Source organism: Panthera leo, chromosome A2, assembly GCF_018350215.1.
Source record: "Panthera leo isolate Ple1 chromosome A2, P.leo_Ple1_pat1.1, whole genome shotgun sequence".
Classification (NCBI taxonomy): Eukaryota; Metazoa; Chordata; class Mammalia; order Carnivora; family Felidae; genus Panthera; species Panthera leo.
Window position 1 is genome coordinate 2756303 of NC_056680.1, and position 19198 is coordinate 2775500.

Below are 19198 nucleotides of genomic sequence, written 5' to 3' on the forward strand. Positions count from 1 at the left end.
CTCAGGCCTGGCCTGGCCGATGGGGGTCAGGGGGCGCCCCCCAGTCCGCTGGGGACCCGGCTCGGCCCCCTGGGCTCAGGGACAGGGATGCGGTGGCCGGGGCCCTCTCGGGGGGCTGTAGCCTGGGCCCCCCCCAGCTGGGCCCCCTCTTTGCACTTCTGCCGCCAGGCCCCGCGTTGTTCACCGTCTGGGCAGCACCCGAGATCCGGAGGGGCCGGGCGTCCCCCTCCCCTCCCCACCCCCCCTCCCGGCAGAATCAGGCCCCGAGGGGCCCAGGGCTCTAAGCCGGTGAACCTGGTGGGGCTGGGCCTGGCACACAGTAGGTACCTAATCAATGCGGGGGGTCTGTTTAGAGGGGAGGACGGGCGTCCTGCTGAGACAGGCTTTCCTGGAGCAGGTCGGTGGGAGGCGGTGGGTCGCCGCATTCCGGGGGGAGGGTCCTGTGAGGACAAAGGCTTGGAGATGGCAGTGAAACCAGCGAAGGGACCGCCCCTGGAGGGCCGCCTGCAGTGAGGGGGTCCGTTCCCCCCTGGCCTCCACCCCCTACCCCAGTGTCAGGTGGGAAAGGCTGTCGGGCCGGTGCCCGCAGGACTGATGGGAGGATGAGGCGTGGGCTCCCAGGCAGGGTCCACTTCCTTTTGAAGACCCCCCCCCCTCCCCCCCACCCAGACCCAGGGCTCTGGGACAGTCTCCTCTGCCACAAAAACAGGGTGACCAGGCTGGGGACGGCTACAGCACGGGCCTGTGCTAGACGGTCCTTAGGTGGGTGAAGGGGGTCCGGGAGCCCTTGAAGCTGCGTGCAGGGCAGGACTTGGGCGTGGAGGGATCCCCTGGGCCTCACTGGCCCCACGTCAGGCCCCGAGTGGGCCAGGACTGACCGGTTTGGCCTTGACTCTGCCCCACCCAGTGCTCGGGGATCTGGGAGGGTCGCCTGAGGTCAGGCTCTGAGTGAGGACCACGTGCTCCCGCCCTCCCCTGCGTGTCTGACACCCCTTCTCTGGCTGCCCCTCCACCATCCTTCCCGCCTCCAAGCCTTCACTCACACCCAGCATCCTTCCAGAAGGCCCCTCCCCTGCCCTATCCCATTGTCTGAGGCCCTGAGGCAGTGAGCCCATCAGCTCTCATCCTTCCCGGTAGGGGATCCCCCCAACTGCCAACTCCGGCCTCTGGCAGAGCCCTGGCTCAGAGGACTCCCCCCCCCCCCCCCCACCCCGCGCCCCCCGCCCCGTAAAGCCTACTCTCCTACCCTCCAACCCTCTTCCAGTGCAATTCTGTGTCCTAGCCCATGTGGCAGGACAATGTGGAGTCAGACCTGCCCTCGAGGATGCCCCCCCGTGGCTGGAGAAAGAAAGACCACCTTCTGTGGTCAGGCAGGGCCCAGAGGTGAGCCGGGAAGGGGTGGAACTGAGGCGGGGGTGGGGGGTGGGGAGCGTCGGCGCCGGGGCTTTGTAGGATGGACAGGAGTTCGCCAGGTCCGAGGGACACGGTGGCGACAGACACTCCCCGTTTGAAACTTAAGAGACGAGACCGAGCGTGCGGCTTCCGGGAATCGCAAGGAGGCAGATGTGATGGCTGTGGCGCGGGGCTGGAGGGAGGCTGTCCTCTCCCCACTTCCTCTGGGCCGAGATAACAAGGGCAACGTCCCTTCTGGGAACCGGCCACAGCAGGCGTCGGAGGAGGGCACTGGACTCGCATTTGGCCTGGGCCTCGCGGCAGCTCTGCGCGGCGGCGGGGAGAGACGCTCGTGAAGACAGGGAAAGACGGGGGGGGGGGGGGGGGGCCGGCTGGCTCCGTGGGCGCAGCGCGCAACTCTCTTGGTCTCAGGGTTGTGAGTTCGAGCCCCACGTTAGGTGTAGAGCTTACGTTAAAAAAAAAAAAAAAATTAAGAACAAACAAAAAAGATGGGGAAACTGAGGTCCGGAGGGAAGAAATGATGCGTCCACGGCCGCGTGTGGGTGGGATTTGAACATGAGCTGTGACTTCCACCGCCTCCTGTCCTCCCTGCCTCCCCGACCCCACCCCGCTCAGTCAGCTAGGGAGGCCTGGGAGGAGCGGAGATGGCCTGGGGGGAGCGGACGGTGGGAACGAGGCCAGGCTCAGGATGTGCCCCCCGTGGCTGTGGTTTCCGGTGGGGGCCAGGAAGGGAGTGTCTATTCTTAGCCTCCACAGCCAAGGGCGGAAAACGACCCGGTGGGGGGTGGGGGCAGCTTAACGCCCCGGGTGGACCCTGGGCCAGGGTGGGGGCCACGGTGCCTCCCGTCTACCTGAAGCGCCTCCCTGACCCCTAGCGCGTGGCCCTGTCCGGCTCACTCACTCACCGGCTGTGGCTCCCCAGTGCCCCGGGGAGGAGTCCAGGGCCTGGGCTGTGGCCCTGCCCTGGCCTCACCTGCAGCCCCGTCCTGCCCAGCGCCTGTGCCCCTTCTCCGGAAAGTCTTGTGTTCCTTCCGGGGTCCCCCAGACCCACTGCCTGTCCCCGCCGTAGCCGTACCTTGAGCTGGGGGTGTCTGAGCCCAGGCCTCCTCCCTCCCCCCGGGGGCTCCTGGCTCTAAGCTCCCACCGGTCGGGAGGGGGCGGGGGGATGGCCATTCCGTTCTCCCTCCTAGTGCAGCCGTCTCCCCCCCAGGGCCGGGTCGTCACCCCGCCAGGACTGCAGAGGGGGGTGTGAGGGGCTGGGACTCTCGGGGGAGCAGATGGGAGAAACTGATCCCAGGACGTGGGCAGTGGCCCGGGAGGTGGGATTCTCCAAGCTGCAGAAACCCGGATTCTAACCCTGACCGCCGCTTTCCAGGCCTGAGGATGTGGGCGGCCTCCTAAGGACAGAAGCGCGCGCCCTCCCGTGGAGCCAGGCGGGTCCGGATGGCGCCCGTTAAAGGCCTTAGGCGTCCTGTGAGCAGGCAGCCAGCTGGGGCCAGAGTGCCTCCTGGGCCCGCCCCACTCAGCCCTGACAGCGGCACCCACCAGGAACCAACTGGTGCCAACCGCCCCGATCCAAAGGACATTCTGAGATCGCTGTGACAGTCAAGTGATGTCGTCTGCCAGGGGCTCTGAAGGGGACAGCCATGCCCCATGTGATGCCACAACGGGTGCTCCTCACCGCGGACCATGGTTTGGGCGGGCCGGGGTCTGCGGCTCAGAGGCCCCTTGACCAGACGCACCTCCGGGCTGAGCCAACACACCGTGCTGCCCAGCGACCTGGTGTGAGGGCAGGGCTGGGAGTGACCAGCGGCCTGGGGAGGGTCCATCTTGGCTGCGGATCCCGGACCGGATGCCTCCCTGTCGTGGGGGGTGGGTAGGTACCGAACGGCATCCCTCCACCCCCACCCCCACCCCCACGTGCCGTCATCCCCTGGGGCCTGGGAGGGCAGCTACTCCCCTTCCAGCATCCGCTCCTTGTGGGAGGGGCAGGGGCGAGAAGGCCTGTGGACTTCCAGAAGCTTCCTGAGGGGCTACTGCTGCGGACTATTTTGAAGTGTCATGGTTGTTTTTAAAAGGTCTTTCTCGGGGCGCCTGGGACTTTGGGCCCAGCATCGAGCTCTGTGCTGACAGCTCAGAGCCTGCCTGGGATTGTCTCCCTCTCTCTGCTCCTCCCCCACTCGCACTCTCTCCCAAAAACACTAAAGCCAACAGTTAAAAACTAAAAAATTAACCAAGAAAAGGTCTCCCTGGCTGTGCTGAGGGCCTCGGTTGCGACGTGCCCGCCGTGGCTCCCGTTGCTCCCCAGGACGTTACCGGCCAGACTGCTGGCTGCGGGGCGGTGGGGGGGGCGCCGGTCTGCAGAGCTTCTGAAAATGTAGAAGTACTCTAAAATAAAGTGTTTATTAAAAAAACATGCAACTCTGTGAATAGGCCAATTAAGTGAAAATAAGGTATTTCCCCACACCTTAAAAAAAGTCATTTTAGAGAAACAACCTAAAATCTTTCCGGGGCGTCCGGGTGGGCCGGCCGAGGAGCCCAGGTGGGTCTGGCCCCCCTTCCCACGGAGACGTCTCTGTAACAAAACGTTGAAAGAAACGTTCCTGGGGCGCCCCCTCCCCCACCGCTGGCAGCGTGTGACCCAGGGGCGGCCGCACCTGTCAGGCCCGCAGAAACGCGGAGGCAGCTCCGTGGTGGCCGAGAGAGGATCTCCAGGAGCGCGGCTGTCCCAGCGTGGGCGGGGGATGGGGTGGGGGGGCACCCGGGCCCGATGGGGGGCACCGCAGCTGCACGCCCAGAGGCCGGGGAGGCCTGACCCGCACCAGCACCGGGGCGGGGCCGGATGGGGGACCAGAGTGCGGGGGTGGAGGGGGCGGGGTCCCGCAGCCGCCCTGGACTCGCCCCCGCCCCCCCCCCCCAAGGCCTGGCACCCCCAGCTCAGGGCGGGTGCCGTGGGGCAGGGCTCGGGCCGCAGTTCCCCCGCCCCGTCCTGCGTGTGAGGACCCCGGGCCGGCCCGGCCGGCCCGCCTTCGGCTCTCCCAGGCGGGGGGCTCCCCCGGGGAAGGCGAGCGTGCGCGCGGGGAGGGCCCGGGGAGAGGTGGGCCAGTCCGGGCGGGAGGGGCCCCGGCCGTCACCGCCGGTAGCGGTAGCGCTTGAAGTGGAACCAGAGCTGGAAGATGCCGTTGGCGAACTGGCAGCGGAAGCCGTGGCGGTGGGAGTACTCCCACTCGCGGTTGACGATCTTGAAGGCGATGTCCTCGTAGGGCGGCCCCGCGTGGAAGCGCAGGGTGGCGAAGTCCTTGTTGTCGGCGCAGGCCTCCAGGAAGTACTCGGGCGTGGAGCGCTTGTCGATGAGGTCGGGGTAGAAGATGTTGAACTTGTAGCCCTGCACGATCTTGGGCGGCGGGTTGTCGAAGTCGTAGTGCGTCTGGTTGTACTTGTTCCACTCGAAGCCCGTGTGCACGCGGTTGAAGAAGCGGGGCTTGCGCGGCCGGTACTTGTCGGCCCACAGGTAGGCCTTGCCGGTCAGCGGCATCTCCACGCTGAACTGCGCCTCGTCCTGGCCCATGCCCTCCTTGGCCCGCCGGAAGAAGATGTCCTCCGCGCTCTCGCTCGCGTCCCCTGCGGGCGGGGCCGCGTGTCAGCCGCCCCTTCCGTGCCCCGACCTGGCCGGAGCTCCGAGACCGTGCTCGGCCTCCGGGGAGGCCGTGCTCCGAGACCGGAGGCGGGCGGGGCGGGGGCGGGGCCCCCCCCAGGGGCTCGGGGACGCGCCTCCCCGCACGGCCCTCACCCGTGACCTGCAGCTGCTGCCGGGACAGCTGCAGGCGCTGCTGGTCCTCGTCGGGCTCCAGCACGTGCGCGTCCAGCGGCAGCTCGTGGGCCGTGAGCAGCCGGGGGCTGTACTTGCCCGCGTCGTAGTCGTCCAGGCTCTGCTGGATCAGGTCCTCCTCCATGAGCACGGCCTCCCCGTCCGCCTCGCCCTCCGCGGGGGCCGCCCCTTCCGCCTCCGGCTCCCCCGAGCCGCCCTCGGAGGAGGAGGGCCCGGGTGGGGTCGGGGCAGGGTCCTCAGGCTCCAGGCTGCGGAGGAGACGAGACGAGACGAGAGGAGACGGGAGGGACGGCGGCGGGCGGCGGGGAGGTCGCGGGGGGCGGGGCCTGCGGAGGTCCCCGGCCGCGGGGTGGAGGGGGCACCTCCGGCGACCTACCTGTGGCCGGGCGACGGGGGCTCCTGCTTGAGGATGGGGAACAGAGGCTCGCTCTCCACACCCTGCTCCTGCTTCAGCTTGTACAGCTTCTGCCGCAGCACGTCCTGGTGCCGCTCGCGGAGCCTGCAACGCCGGCCGGCGGTCACCCCCACGCCCGGGGCCCTGTCCCCCCCCCCCCCCCCCCGCCGATCTCATGACCCCCTTTCACTCAGAGGGAGGACCTGGAGCCTGGGGGAGCAGCAGCACCGCTTCCCCCCCCCCCCCCCCCCAGGCCAGGGGTGTGGAGGGTGGGGGTGGGGCGGGGCGTCTGGGTCCGGGTTTGGGACTCAAGGCCACAGACCCTGCTGGGAGGACCGAGTCCCTGAACGGGGGAACGGGGGGTTCGGGGGACTCGTGCGCCTCGCGAGCCACCGAGCCGGGCTGAACGGCACACGGGACGCGGGGACGGCGAGGAGAATAAACTTAGAGATGTCGCCGCAGTCAGCAGCACACAGGGCCGTGTTTACACAGCGCGGCCAAACACGCCGAGAATCTGTACACGGAGGGTGCGCAGTGGGCAGAAGGCGCGCGGGGGGGTGGGGTGGCGTGCAGGGAACAGCGGGCCTGGGGCCCGCGTGATGCCAGCTGACCACCCCCCCCTCCTGCGCAGGCCCCGCCCCCAGCGGGCGTGTCCAGCGGGCCGGAGGGGCGGGGCGGCTCAGTGACGCCGGCGTGACGTGACGCGGACCTGGCGCGCGCCATGTGGGCTCGAAGCTGCTGCAGCAGGCTCTCCCAGTAGCCCATGTCCAGGTTGGGGCCCCCGGCCCGGATCTTGCCCTCGATGCCCTGGAAGATGACGTGCAGCTGGCCGTACGTCTTCCCCTTGAAGACCGACTGCACGTCAGAGCTGACCGAGGCGTTGACCCCTTCTCGCCGCTCACCTGCGGGGGGGGGGGGGCGCTCAGCGGGGGGAGGGGGCGGCGGCAGGGCTCCCGACCCTTCCCTTGGCCCACACGGCTCCTCCCCTGACCCTGGCTGGACCCTGCTAACACGGAGCGGGCACCGGGCCGCGGATCCTAGTCGGGAAGGCTCTGAGTGGGGCTGGGGTTGCCAGGCGGACATTTCTCAGCCTGGCATCCGGGTCTGCCAACTCCCAGCCAGCACTGCGCCCCCACCCGCATTGGAAGAGCGAGGAGGGATGGATCGCCCGCCAGCCAGACTCTCAGGAGTTCAGATTTTGCATGTTGGGTAAATAGTTCACCCTCTCTGGGCCTCAGTTTCCCCTAGTAAGGAGAGCAGCTCCTTTCCCAGGCACTGCGGGGAAATCCCAACACCGCCCCAGAAGGTAAGCCCGCCCCTTCTCGGTCCCATCCAGATTTAGCTGGGGACACAGGGACATGCCCCCGGCTTCAGACTGAGAAGCCCCTGAGGGCAGGGCTGGGTGCCACCTGACCCTGCCTGCAGCCTCCTTGTTGCTCCTCAAACGCACTGAGCCCTGCCCCAGGGCCTTTGCACATACGTTGCTTTCCAGCAGTAACATGCTCTTCCTCATCCAGCCTGCCTCCCAGACCCCACCAGTCGAGAACCCTGTGGACCGGGAAGCCTTCCCTGGACCACCTGGTTGCTCCCCTCGGCCTGGATGCCTGATTAGTGGCTTCCCCAGGGCAGGGACCTTGCTGGGCTTCTGACTGCTGCCTCCTAGCACTGCGAGAACTCGGCGTGCAGCTTCTGGCACGTTCGGGGTGACACGTGCTCCCGGCTAAGAACCGGCTTCTGACACCACGGCCATTAGACACTGGCTCCAGCAGAGCAGACAGGCTCAAAAAGGACCCAAGTCCCTCTAGGCAACCACCGTGGGACCCCCGAGTCAGCATCTAGACACTCGTCCCCTCTGCCGACACCTGGATGGCCCCAGGCAGCCCTGTCTCAGACCATACAGAAACGGCAGGGCACCGAAGCTGCCTCCCGCCGGCAGGGCCGCACCCCGTGCACACCCGCACAGCTCACGCCCCCCACAAGCCCCGCTCTGCCACACCGCGGTGTAGAGATCGAGTCGCGGGTTCGGATGCCGCCCCAGCATCCCGCGGGGCCTGGCTGGGTCCAGGCGGGGGACGGAGGGCTCTGGGACAGCGGCTTGGGGAGAACCCACAGGGAACGGTAATGGGGCCCCCCGCCGCAACACCCACACTGCTGCGCGCCCACGTCCAGGTAGACTTTCCCCTTAAAGACGAAAGAAAAAGCCCAACTTAATTTACAAGCACAACACATGCTCTGCGCGTCTCCGGGAACGATCTTGGAGACCAGGCCGAAAAGAGAAACGGAAGCACAAGCGCATCTCTGAGGACACCCGGAGCCAGCTGGGACCCCAGCCAGGACAGGGGAGGAGGGACAGTGGACGGAAGGGCCTCTGCTGTCACTGAGAGAAGGCAAGCGGCCACAGAAGGGGGTGAATCGGCAGCTGGCAAGAGACGACAGGGGACTCGGCGCAGGGGACCCCCGGCAGGGTGGCCCTCGCTCTTCCACAGCCGGTGGGTCAGGGTCTTCTGTGTCTGGGGAGCGCCCCGCCCCCGTCACCTGGCAGAGCACAGACGTGACCCGTTTCCCGAACTACACGCTGTCCAAGAACTTCCCGCCCTCCCCCACGAGTTGCTGGCGGATGTGTCCCACACGACGAGGGGACAAAGCACAAGAAAGGGGGACGTGGGGCAGTAAAGAGGGGCTCCGACACGAGAGAGTGAGGAGGCAGTGCGGGGTGACAGACGACGCGCACAGGGACGAGGGGGAAGGAGGCCCGGGGTCGCCGAGGGGACCCTCTGGGGGGGTCTGGCCGCCTCCCCAGTTCCGCGGGAGGCCCGGGCCTGGATCTGTGCCCAGAGCCACACCTGTGGCAGTCAGGGCCCTTCCGCCCAGAGGTCTACACCCAGGGCCTCACTGCCCCCAAGGGAAATCACTCCGCACGTTTCCCAGAGCAAAGGATTTCCTTCTTTCTCCAGAAGTTACTGCAGGATGTGCTGGCTGAGAGGGCGCAGGGAAACAAAACAGCACTTAACAAACATGACGAAAGACATTCCTCCTTTTCCTAAGAGGAAGCCGTCCCCCCAACCTGGGCTGAGCAACAAGGGCATTTACGTGGGCCTGGGGGAGGGGTGGGGGGCAGGCATTCCAGGCCCCTGGGGGTGGAAGGGGGGGAAGAGAGAGGAGCACGGTCGGTCAACAGCTTCTAGAACAGGGGTCTCACCCAGGGTGATCCTGCCCCCAGGGGACACCAGGTGATGTCTGGGGACATCTGTGGCTGTCACGACTGGGGGGGCTCCTGACAATGGGAGGGCGGGGGTCAGGGCCGCTGCTCAGTACGCCCAGGGCCCAGGACGACCCTCCCCCACCCCCCCAGGGTCACCTCCCTGGACACCGCGCGGAACCCTCTGGAGAGAAAGGAAAGCGAATTAGGAAAGAACACCAGATTCAAGAGACCGGGGCTCTAGGGGCTTCCTGGACAAGTGGACAAGCGGGGTGCCGCCCTCCCTCGAACACACCAAGCTTCTGGCAAAAACCTGAAACCGAACAAAACGGGCCCCTGCTGGCGCCACTCCCGGGAAGCCCAGCGCAGACGCCAAGCGATCTTTGAAGGAAGGGAGTCCCCGCCCTGGGCTGAGCCCCCCCCCTGAGGGGGAGCCGTGGGGGCCAAGCTCCTGGGGCTCCTGCTGCAGCCCGCCGCTGCCCCCTGGTGGCTCCCGGAGAGGCCTTGAAGGTCCCCGATGGGGAAACCGAGGCAGGCGGAGAGCCCGGGGCTGAGACAGCTCCCAGCCCGCCGGCGCCCGGATACGGGCCCCCCAAGAGCGCGGCGCGGGGCTACCTGGGCCCTTGCCCGAGGCCTCCAGCTTGCGGAGCTTGGCGATCTCGTCCTCCGTGATGGTGGTCATGTCCCGCCAGAAGTCCGCGTTCTTGCCCTGCTCCAGCTCCATGTACACCTGGAGGCGGAAGGTACGGAGGGGCGGTGAGGGGCGGTGAGGCGCCGGGGGGGGGGGGAGCGGGGCGGGCGGCGGGGCCGGGCGGCACCTGGATGTCCTCCAGCAGGTCCTCCATGTCGGCCACGGTGAGGCCGTTGAGGAAGGTGTAGGGCTCGTGCATCTCCACGGCCAGGTCGTCGTCCTCGGCGCTGATGTACTTGGCCAGCAGGTCGATGGGCTTGGCCCTCCCGTCCCGGATGCGGATCTTGGAGCTGCCAGGGAGCAGGGAGGTGGCGTCAGGACCCAGGAGGCCCCCCCCCCCCACCTCCTGAAGACCCTGCTTCGGGGGTGGGGTGGAGTGGGGGGGGTGGCTCGTGTGGGCGCCAGGGGAAGAGCCTGGCCTGCAGGGGGTGGGGGACAAGGAGGTCTTCCTGGAAGAGGGGGCATTGGGCGGTCGGAAGACACAGGCCGGGGCCAGAGGGGCAGAGACAACCACCTCCTTCTAGTGGAAGATCTGCTCCCCCCGGGGCAGGGGAGGGTCTGAAGCATCAGTGCCACACCCAGGGGGACGCGTGTCAGAAACGGACACTTGTCCTACCCCAGGGGAGCCCCGGAACCAGGTAGGTCCGAGCCCCAGGGGCTGGTGCAGCTGGTGGGCAGCAGGACAGAGGGGCTGGGAGCAGGCTCCTGGTGCGCACGCGCCACCGAGGCTCAGACACCTGCCGTGTGGCCTCAGGCGTTCCCCTGCCCCCAGGAACCTCGCGTTCCCCGTCTGTAAACCGGGCTGATGAGCACGTGGCCCCGCGGGCTGCAGCGTGCAGAGGGAGAGCCACGGTCGGTACCGCGAGGGGCCCGGCACCTGGCTCAGCTCGTGTGGCACCACGACACGGAGCAAGGATCATTCGGAGGTCTCCTCGGCACACAACTCAATGCGGGAGACAGGAGGAGATGGGGGGGGCATCAGTGACAGGCTGGAGGGAGCAGCAAACAGGAAGTGGTGCACGCAACAAGGGGCAGGCAGGGACTCCCCGGGTGGAAATCCGAAGGGCGGGAGATCGCAAGCGGCGCAAAGGGCCCGTGCAAAGGCCCCGGGGCAGACGGGGCTCCGGGCGGGGGCGGGGCGCACCGCAGCTTGGCCTGCTGCAGGTGGAAGTGGTCCTCCTGCTCCTCCCACGTCTTGAAGTGCTCGGCCTCCTTCTCCCGCTGCAGCATCTCCAGCTCCTGCTCCCGCATGGCCTTCTCCCGCTCGCGCTCCAGCCGCAGCTGCTTTACCTGCAGGCGCATGGGGAGGGCGGGGTGCTGCAGGCGGGCCTGGCCGGGGGTCTTGTGGGGCCTGCCCTGCACCCTCTAGGGCCACGGGGGACCCTGGGGTCCGGCCCCGGCCCTGGACGCGGACCGGCCAGGGAAGCCTGAGGCCTCAGATGGACCCTCGGGCCGAGGAGCTTCTTTCTGCTGGAGGCACGGCAGCCAGGAGCAGCCGAGACCACTCTGGCCCCCCCCCCCCCCACACACACACCGAAGGAGGCGTCTGAGAGCAAGGCCCAGAAGTCACGGGGCCCTGGGAGAGGTGGGAGGAGACGGCTGGTTGGAGACGCAGCCCGCACCCCTGGATCCAACCGTGTCTGAAGCCAGCCTCCCCGGGGGTTTCTGTGTCCACCCACCGGGTGGGTCCTTCACTTAAGCCGGGGTGGGCCAGCCTCCGGCCCTTGCGAGGGAAGGCCGGCCCGTGCAGGCCGGCCAGGGGCAACCCCACCTTCTGCAACTCCAGGCGATTGTCCTCCTGGATCCTCTTGTTCCGCTCCTTCAGCTCCTTCTCCTCCAGGTGGCCGATCCCCTTTTTCTCCAGGGCCTGGAAGGGCCAAGCACAGGCCCGTTGAGCAGAGGCGCCTCCGTCCCGCCTTCCCGGGCACCGCCCCGGGGTCCCCTGTGCCACCCTCTCCGAGACCCAGACGCGGATCCGGCAGGCCGAGCGGCGGCTTTGCAGGTAAGGGGGTCCGGCCCCGAGGAGTGACGTGCCTGCGGCCACAGCGCCCTGACCTCCTCCGAAGACGCAGCCCCCTTAGCGTTCCCAGAACCAGCGTGACAGGACCGCTTAGAGCAGCCTCCGGCACGGGCAGCCCCTGCAGTAACGTGCAGCGGGGAGGTGGCCGCCCGCCCCGGGGGCTCCCGAGCGTCACTCACGGGAGCACCCCACCCGGGACCTGCCAGGCTGCTGCACGCAGAAGCCCAGCTGCGCCAGCTCGGGGTGCTCACGCCCTCGGCAGGTCCGACGCCCGATGCGAGCGAGCAGGGGCGGGACAGCGCCGGAAAGCCCGCGTCGCTAGGAGGGGCACTGCGGTCCCCGTGCTCACAGACCCCTGGGACACCACGCCCCACAACAAACGCTCCTTCCCCGTGTCCTCACCTCCTGGAGGGCGCTCGGGGCGCAGGGTCTGCAGACCCCTCGAGGACTCCGACATCACAGCTCCTGCTCTAGCCGGGTGCCCAGCCCGCACTACCGGATGAGCGCTCCCCCACCGACCCGGCTCCGAGGGCTGTTCGAGGACGCCCCCGCCCCCCCCCCCCCCACCGCCACACACACACCTGCGCTGCCTGGTTTGGGGCCACCCCTTGACGCCCGTGCCACCCCCTGGCCTCCCCAGCCTCAGCCTGGGCTGCCGCCTCAGGCGTTAACGGTGACCGGACTTCTCGCCCCTACGGCCACGCAGAACGGCAGCCCAGGGCACGGACGCGAAGCTGGATGGCCCAGTTCCCATCATGCTCCGTCACTCACCGCGGGAGACCTCGGGCGGCCGCAGCAGGGAGAGTCGGCTCAGGGAGAGCGCTGTGAGCAAGGCCGGGCACAGAGCGCCTGCCCACTCCGCCAGCCCGTGGCCCCGGGACGGGGGGACAAGCGCTGGTGCTGCCCAAACCGTGGGCCTGCCCGGACAGGCCTCAGAGGCTGAGCGGGGGGCCGACCCCCCACGTGCTCATCACAGGAGGGGCCGACGGCCTCCCGTGGGGCCAACTCTCCAGGGCCGCTGCGGCTCCAAGAAACACTAGGGAAAATATCTGAGCACACGCACGTGCAAATCACAGCAAGCTCGCTCATTTGACGCTCACTGAGTGCCGACCGTGAGCCAGGCTCTGGGGACAGAGCTTGCCCTGCGGAGCTCACGGCCTGGCAGGAATCACACGTTATGGATCAGACCCCGTGTTTAGATGTCAGCTTTGCCACGAGACCTCTCTGGACCCGCTTATCTTATTTTTGGATGAGTGAGCGCAAATGGGGGAGGGGGCTGGGGAGGGGGAGGGAGGGAGGGAGAGAGAGAATCTCAAGCGAGCTCCACGCTCAGGGCAGAGGCCTACTTGGGGCTCGATCTCATGACTGTGAAATCATGACCTGGGTTGAAATCAGGAGTCGGCGCTCAACCAGCTGAGGTACCCAGGTGCCTCGTGGCTTGGCTTATCCTACTTTTAATGTTTATTTATTTTATGTTTGAGGGGAGAGAGAGAGGAAGAGAGAGGAAGGGAATGCACACTCACGAGTCGGGAGAGGCAGAGGGAGAGGAAGACACAGGACAGCAGAGAGTCCGACGTGGGGCTTGAACTCACGAACTCACAAGCCGTGAGATCGTGACCTGAGCCGAAGTTGGACGCTCAACCGCCTGAGCCCCCCACGCGCCCCGGACTGGCTGATTTCAAACTACAGCCAGGGCATCCCGACACCTGCCTGCCTTCTCTCCTCTGCGCGCTCTGCTAATCTGCTTCTCGACAGGCTCTCCCCCACGAGACGGCTGGCTCCGCGGGATCTCTCTCCTGCTCGCTGACGCCCGCCAGGGCCCACACGGCCTCCAGCACCAGCGGGCGCACGGCACACGTTTGCTAGTGAAGCGCTAGGGAGGGCGAGGCCACGCCGAGAGGAAGAGCACCCGTGGGGCCGAGGGGGCCGGGCAGGCCCTCAGAGGCGGGAACGGGTGAGCTGAGATCCTCAGGAAGGAGAAAGAACCAGCCAGAGAAAGAGGTGGGAGGGTCCCGGGTCGGGGAATGGCGAGCACAGGCGCCCCGAGGTGGGCTGTGTGTTCAAGACAAAGGCAAGAGACGGTGCCTGGAGCGCATGCGGTGAGCGGCGGACCCCTGGCATCTGCCCGTGGCCGCCTGCTCTGGCGCCCCCAGGCCCTCCCTGCCCGCTCTCACCCCCCACGACGAGTGGGTGCTGGGTTAGCGTGAAGCTGTGTCCAAAACGATCCATCCACTCACCAGCCCGGGAAGCCGTGGAGACCTTTAAAACAGGGTCTCTGCGGGTGTAATTAGTTAAGACGAGGTCACATGGGACCTAAACAGTCTCCCAGCTGATGACTGGTGTCCTCGGAAGGAGGCAGAAAGCGGGACACAGGGGCGCAGGGCGCAGAGGCGCAGCCTCCAGGGCTGCGAGGGAGGGAACGCCGTGCTCTCAGTCACAAGCGCGAGGCGGGACTGGCGGGTAAGGGACCGTGTGTAACTTTCGTCGAGAACGAGGTGTTGGCGACGGGGACCACGGAGCATCTGTAACCGGAATCCCGCCTTGGGCGAGCGACGCAAAGGCCCCAGAGGCCGGGGCTCGTGAGCGAGCGTGCGGAAGGAAGACACCCCTGAGGGCAGCGCCCCACCCGCGCCAGGCACCGCCCCGGACTCACCTTGTTCCAGATGAAGGTGCCCAGGAGGTTGTTGTCGCCGAAAGGGTTGTCGGTGTTGGTGTAGCCCATGTACTCCTCCCCCCAGCCCATCTTCTCCCGCTTCTTCCTCTCCTTGGCCTCCTTCTTGGCCAGCCGCCGGGCCCGCTTCTCCTCGGGGGTCTCGAAGGCCTTCATCAACTCCTCCTGCTGCTTCCGCTCCTCCCGCAGCCGCAGCCGCTCCTGCAGGCTGTGCTGGTGGTTCAGGGCCGCCGCCGCCTCCCGAGGGCTCTGGGAGCGGTCCGGGGAGGCCGAGCCGGACGCCGAGGCGCCGGGGGACCAAGAGCGCGTCCGCCGCCGGCGGGCCCACCGGCCCCGCTGCTGCTCCTGGCGCTCGTCATCGGAGTCAGACTGGGAGGACCGGCCCCGCGAGCGCCAGCGTGGGGGCGGCGGACTCTGGCTCTGCCGCCTTCGCCGCCGCCACCGGTGTTCGTCCGAACCCGACCTGGGGAGGGAACCCGCAAAGGTGCGCTCGCTGCCAGTCTTTTGTTTGACAGATGTTCACCGAGCACCTGCTATGCCAGGCGCTGTTCTAGGTTCTGGGGACACAGCGGTGACCAGCAGTGCCACCCACGGTCCCCGCCTTTGGGAGGCTCACGTCAACAGATAAACACGCAGCGTGACCCTAGACAGTGCTACGAGTCACAAAGAAGAGTGACTTAGCGTTAGTGGATGCAGATCTGAGGAGGCAACTGGACGATGTGGGGGAGGGGGCTACAGGGAGAAAGTGATCTGGGCAGCAGTCACAGCAAGAGCAAAGGCCCTGGGGCAGGAATTTACTCGGCATGTTCAAGAAGCAGTGTGGAGGCCCATGTGGCTGGAGAAGAGCGTGAACAGGGGGGAGTGAGGAAGGAAGGAAGTGAGGGCAGCGAGGCAGGCTGGGGCCAGATGGCACAGAAGCTCTAAGTGTAGGAACCAGAGGACCTGATCTGTCCAAGGCGACAAGAGAGAGCTTACAGGAGAAGGTGGTGTTTACACTGGTCCCGCAAGCTGGGCAAGAGGGAAGTGGAATGAAGAGCCAGGAAAAACACTGGGCAGGGGATGGAATGTGCGAGCCCTAGAGATAGATTCTTTAATGCTCGGGGCCCTTTGAATGTGTACAGCAACAACCAAATTTCTTTATTTTGTTAAATGCTCCACCTACGAAGCTCGGTGACAAAGCCTACACCCTGGAAACCAATTTCTCGGGAGTCCCTACGTGCAGACTACGCATTCGATCCAATTTTCATAAACCACATCGACTCGAATTACAGACCTAGGATGACTGATTCTTGTAACTCAAACACCAGAAAACAGCAAACGAAAAACATGCAGGCACGACAAGGCTTCCCGCTGTACGTGAACCAGTGGGGAAAACACCAACACCAGGGACCCCAACCAGGGTCAGCAAGCTTTCTCTGTAAAGAGCCAGACGGTCTAGGACACCACTGTGCTGTCCCTACTGCGAAAGCAGCCCCGGACAGACAGGAACAAAGGGACACGGCTGGGTCCCAATACACTTTCACTTGTGCATGCCAAAACCTGAATATATTCGGAGATCTCATGCAATTTCCACATGTCATGAGATACTCCTTTTGACTGCTTCCTCACCATTTCAATACGTAAAAACTGGGGCGCCTGGGTGGCTCAGTCGGTTAAGCATCCGACTTCGGCTCAGGTCATGATCTCACAGTTCGTGAGTTTGAGCCCCGCATCGGGCTCTGTGCTGACAGCTCGGAGCCTGGAGCCTGCTTCCGATTCTGTGTCTCCCTCTCTTCCTGCCCCTCCCCTGCTCGCCCTTTGTCTGTCTCTGTCTCTGTCTCTCTCTCTCAACAATAAACATTAAAGGAAAAAAATATAATAAAAATGTAAAAACTATTCTTGGTTCACAGGCTATGGAGTCTTGGAGTCACAGGCTTGTAACTTTTTGGAATTCCTGGGTTGCAATGATCCTAGGAGACTCAAAAAAGGAAAAACCACCTTCTCAAATGTAGAGGGAAATCAACCATGTCTGACTACAGCCACTCTGGCCATGGGGTGAACGGGCCCAAGGGACAGGAGACTGGGCATGCTGGGAAAGCCCCCATGGAGATCTTGAGGCAACTTGGGCCACAGTGGGGCAGGGACTGGCCTGAACGTCACGGGTCACATCCCGGGACCTAGGTCTGGAAGTTGGTCCCTGGCACCGTTCTCGTCCCTCTATGCCGGAGGAGACTCCAGCCAAATCTGGCCAGGTGTCCCATTTCCAAAAGAAAGGGGCTGCTGGCCGCGTGGAAGCTGAGACCCAGGTCCTAGGAGTCAACCCAGTCCTGCCACCTGTCATCAACAGCTCTTTCGTCTGACACCCACTTCCGAGAGCAAGTGTTGCCGCCCCGACTCATGAAATCCCTCTCAGACCTACCCGTTTCCCCACCGAGCCTCCCACCGCCTCCTCTCTGACAGCCACCGCCGTCTGTTGCCTAGACAACTGCACCATCCTCCTCCTCCTCCTCCCCCTCCCTGTTGTCATCCCAGCCAGCCTCCTCAGTCCCTTTTCCACGCGAAAACCGGAGGAAGTTCCACAAAGTAAGTCAGACCCCATCGCTCTGCTCAAAAACCTCCCCATGGCTCCCTGCCTGCCTCCGAGCAACGGCCAACCCCTTCACCACGGCACACAAAACTGCACGATCCGATCTCCTCTTACCGCTCCGACCTCGTCTCCTACTCCCCTTCCCGTCCCGCCTCGCTCGCTGCGCTCCTTCCGTTCCCTCCAACCACCAGGTGCCCTGCCTGGAACGCCGCTCGCCTCCCTTTCGCTGCCTGGTGAACTGCGACTCGTACTCGGACGTCCCCTTCTCCAGGAAGCCCTCTCTGACTAATCCGTGGGTCTCTGGCTCCCCGAGGGCGGGAGCCGGATCCCCAGCGCTGTTCACGCAGAGACCCTCACCTGCGCTCCCGGCTCTGCCGCCTCCGCCTGCGCCGTACTTCGTCGTCCCGGCGCCGGCGGTCTCGCCGCTCATGGCTCCCGCTCCGACTTCGGCTCCGACTCCCGCTCCGTTGCCTGCGGCCCCTGCGACCAGCCGACCGCGAGCGCGAGCGTGTGTCCCGACCCATCAGCTGAGACGGTGGCGGCAGAGCTGACACAAATATCCGGGGCCTGCGCCGGGGGCCTTCTTCCCCTGCGGCGCGCGCCTGGCTGCCCCGTCCGCGCCTGAGCCGGGAGATGGAAACCTATCTCGCCGCCCCATCCCGCGGGGACTCCGACTCCCCGTAACTTCCCCACTGCCCTCAAACGTGGCCCGCGTGACGGACTTCTGCCGGACTTTCGTCTCCGGGGTTGGGGGCTCGCCCTTTAGGCAGTGCTAGGGGTAGCCCCACGTGGGTCCTCGCGCCTTGGTGGGGGGGCGGGGCTAGGAGCCGTGGGCGGAGCCAGAGCGAACCAGGAACTGCGAGCGGGGCGGAGCCTGGGGAGGTGGGACCAAGAACAATGGGCTCCGAGGGAAAGTGGAGCCGACGTGGGCGGGGCCCCCAGGGAGGGACCAAGAGGAGGCGTGGTCTGGGGGCGGGGCCAGGGGAGGCGAGCCACGCTAGCGAGGTCTCAAGCCGGTGCGGGCGTGAAGCTGCGAGGTCGTCGGTTGAGTCCAGACTGCTCCGGAAGGCGACGAAATGAAACCAGGTCGGAGAATGAAGAGCCTTGAGGCTGGGCCGACCGTTGAGAGCGACCATCATATTCCATCGCTCGAAATGAATACCTATGTGTTTCAAGGGTTAAGTTAAAAAAAAAAAACAAACTTGGATAACTCCACGAATTAACCGTCAACCCATTTTACGGACAGTAAAAACTGGGGCTCAGAGATGGAAAGTCACTTTAATAAACAGTGCCCCCACAGCCCCAACGAGGCAACATGGAGCTGGGATCTGAACTAGGTTGGGGCAGCTTTGTTCTGTGGGTGCTGGGGTGTCACAGGAGGGCTCTGAGCAGGGACAGATGGGCTGGGGGCGGGGGGCACGCTGGTGGAGTCCCTGCTGGACTCGTGAGGAGGATGGACCACAGCAGGCAGGTCTGGAAGACCCTGAAGTCCTGTTCCAAGCTCCCCCAGCCCACCCCAGAGGATGGTACTTGATATCCTAGTTGGAAGCTCTTCAAATGTTTGTCTTGGAATACTTCACGACATCATCCTAAATGCTAGCTTTGCATGCTCTGCTTGGAGCCAAGGCGCAGAGTGGGGCTGCTGGTGGGGAGGACTTTCAGAAGACCACCTCTTGATAACAAACCTGCTTTTCATGGGATGTGGACTGGGCCGGGGGGGGGGGGTGTCTGGCCTTGTAACTTTCTTTTATTATTTTTTTTAACATTTATTTATTATTGAGAGACAGAGCATGAGCAGGGGAGGGGCAGAGAGAGAAGGAGACACAGAATCCGAAGCAGGTTCCAGGCTCCGAGCTGTCAGCACAGAGCCCGACGCGGGGCTCGAACTCACAAACCAAGAGATCGTGACCTGGGCGGAAGTCGGACGCTCAACCGACTGAGCCACCCAGGCGCCCCTGGCCGTGTAACTTTCAAAATGCACATGTATCTTTGACAGTATCTGAATACTAATCTTTGAACTGACGTGATGGTGAGCACGTTCCAGATCATCTCATCTGCACGTCTAGTTTATAAACGAGCTGTGCCGTTCTGCATCCTGATTTTAACACTGGACTTCCAAGGTCCTGCTTACAAATGGGACCTTTCAAAGCAGCGTTTCTTGGATTGGAAATCCTGGACAAATACTTTTGCTATAAAAGGGGTCCATGCATTACTCAACTTGAGCAAGTTTGGCAGAATGAATACAAACTCTGGGGAGTGTTTGTTCTTTTACGCTGGGCTGCACTGATGTCAGAAAATTATACAAGTTTTCTGAGTTGAACTGGAACCCCAAGCAGGCCACGGCTACTAAGGCATCTAGGTCCTGTTGTTATTTAAAACAATTTTTTTTAGGGGCGCCTGGGTGGCGCAGTCGGT

The 19198-nt window shown here is 65.0% G+C and overlaps 1 protein-coding gene across 1 annotated transcript; it reads right to left on the minus strand.

Moving 5' to 3' along the window:
* Nucleotides 1-3797: 3797 nt before the first annotated feature.
* CACTIN (cactin, spliceosome C complex subunit) lies at nt 3798-17397 on the minus strand. Its single transcript, XM_042927981.1, has 10 exons — nt 17141-17397; nt 14200-14680; nt 11298-11393; nt 10671-10816; nt 9654-9816; nt 9451-9565; nt 6346-6538; nt 5619-5741; nt 5204-5490; nt 3798-5034 (listed from the first exon to the last, which is right to left on the minus strand). Exons 1-10 carry the CDS (start codon nt 17305-17307, stop codon nt 4544-4546), a joined length of 2262 nt encoding a protein of 753 aa, XP_042783915.1. The 5' UTR covers nt 17308-17397; the 3' UTR covers nt 3798-4543.
* Between the last annotated feature and the right edge of the window lie 1801 nt (nt 17398-19198).

What these genes read in the sequence shown, in the direction of transcription:
- CACTIN (XM_042927981.1), bottom strand. Translation starts at nt 17,307, where the DNA reads ATGGGTCGGGACACACGCTCGCGCTCGCGGTCGGCTGGTCGCAGGGGC. An exon ending in GCACCTTCATCTGGAACAAG is followed by an intron (nt 11,394 to 14,199) that starts GTGAGTCCGGGG and finishes TGGCCCTTCCAG; the next exon opens with GCCCTGGAGAAAAAGGGGAT. An exon ending in ATCGCCTGGAGTTGCAGAAG is followed by an intron (nt 10,817 to 11,297) that starts GTGGGGTTGCCC and finishes ATGCGCCTGCAG; the next exon opens with GTAAAGCAGCTGCGGCTGGA.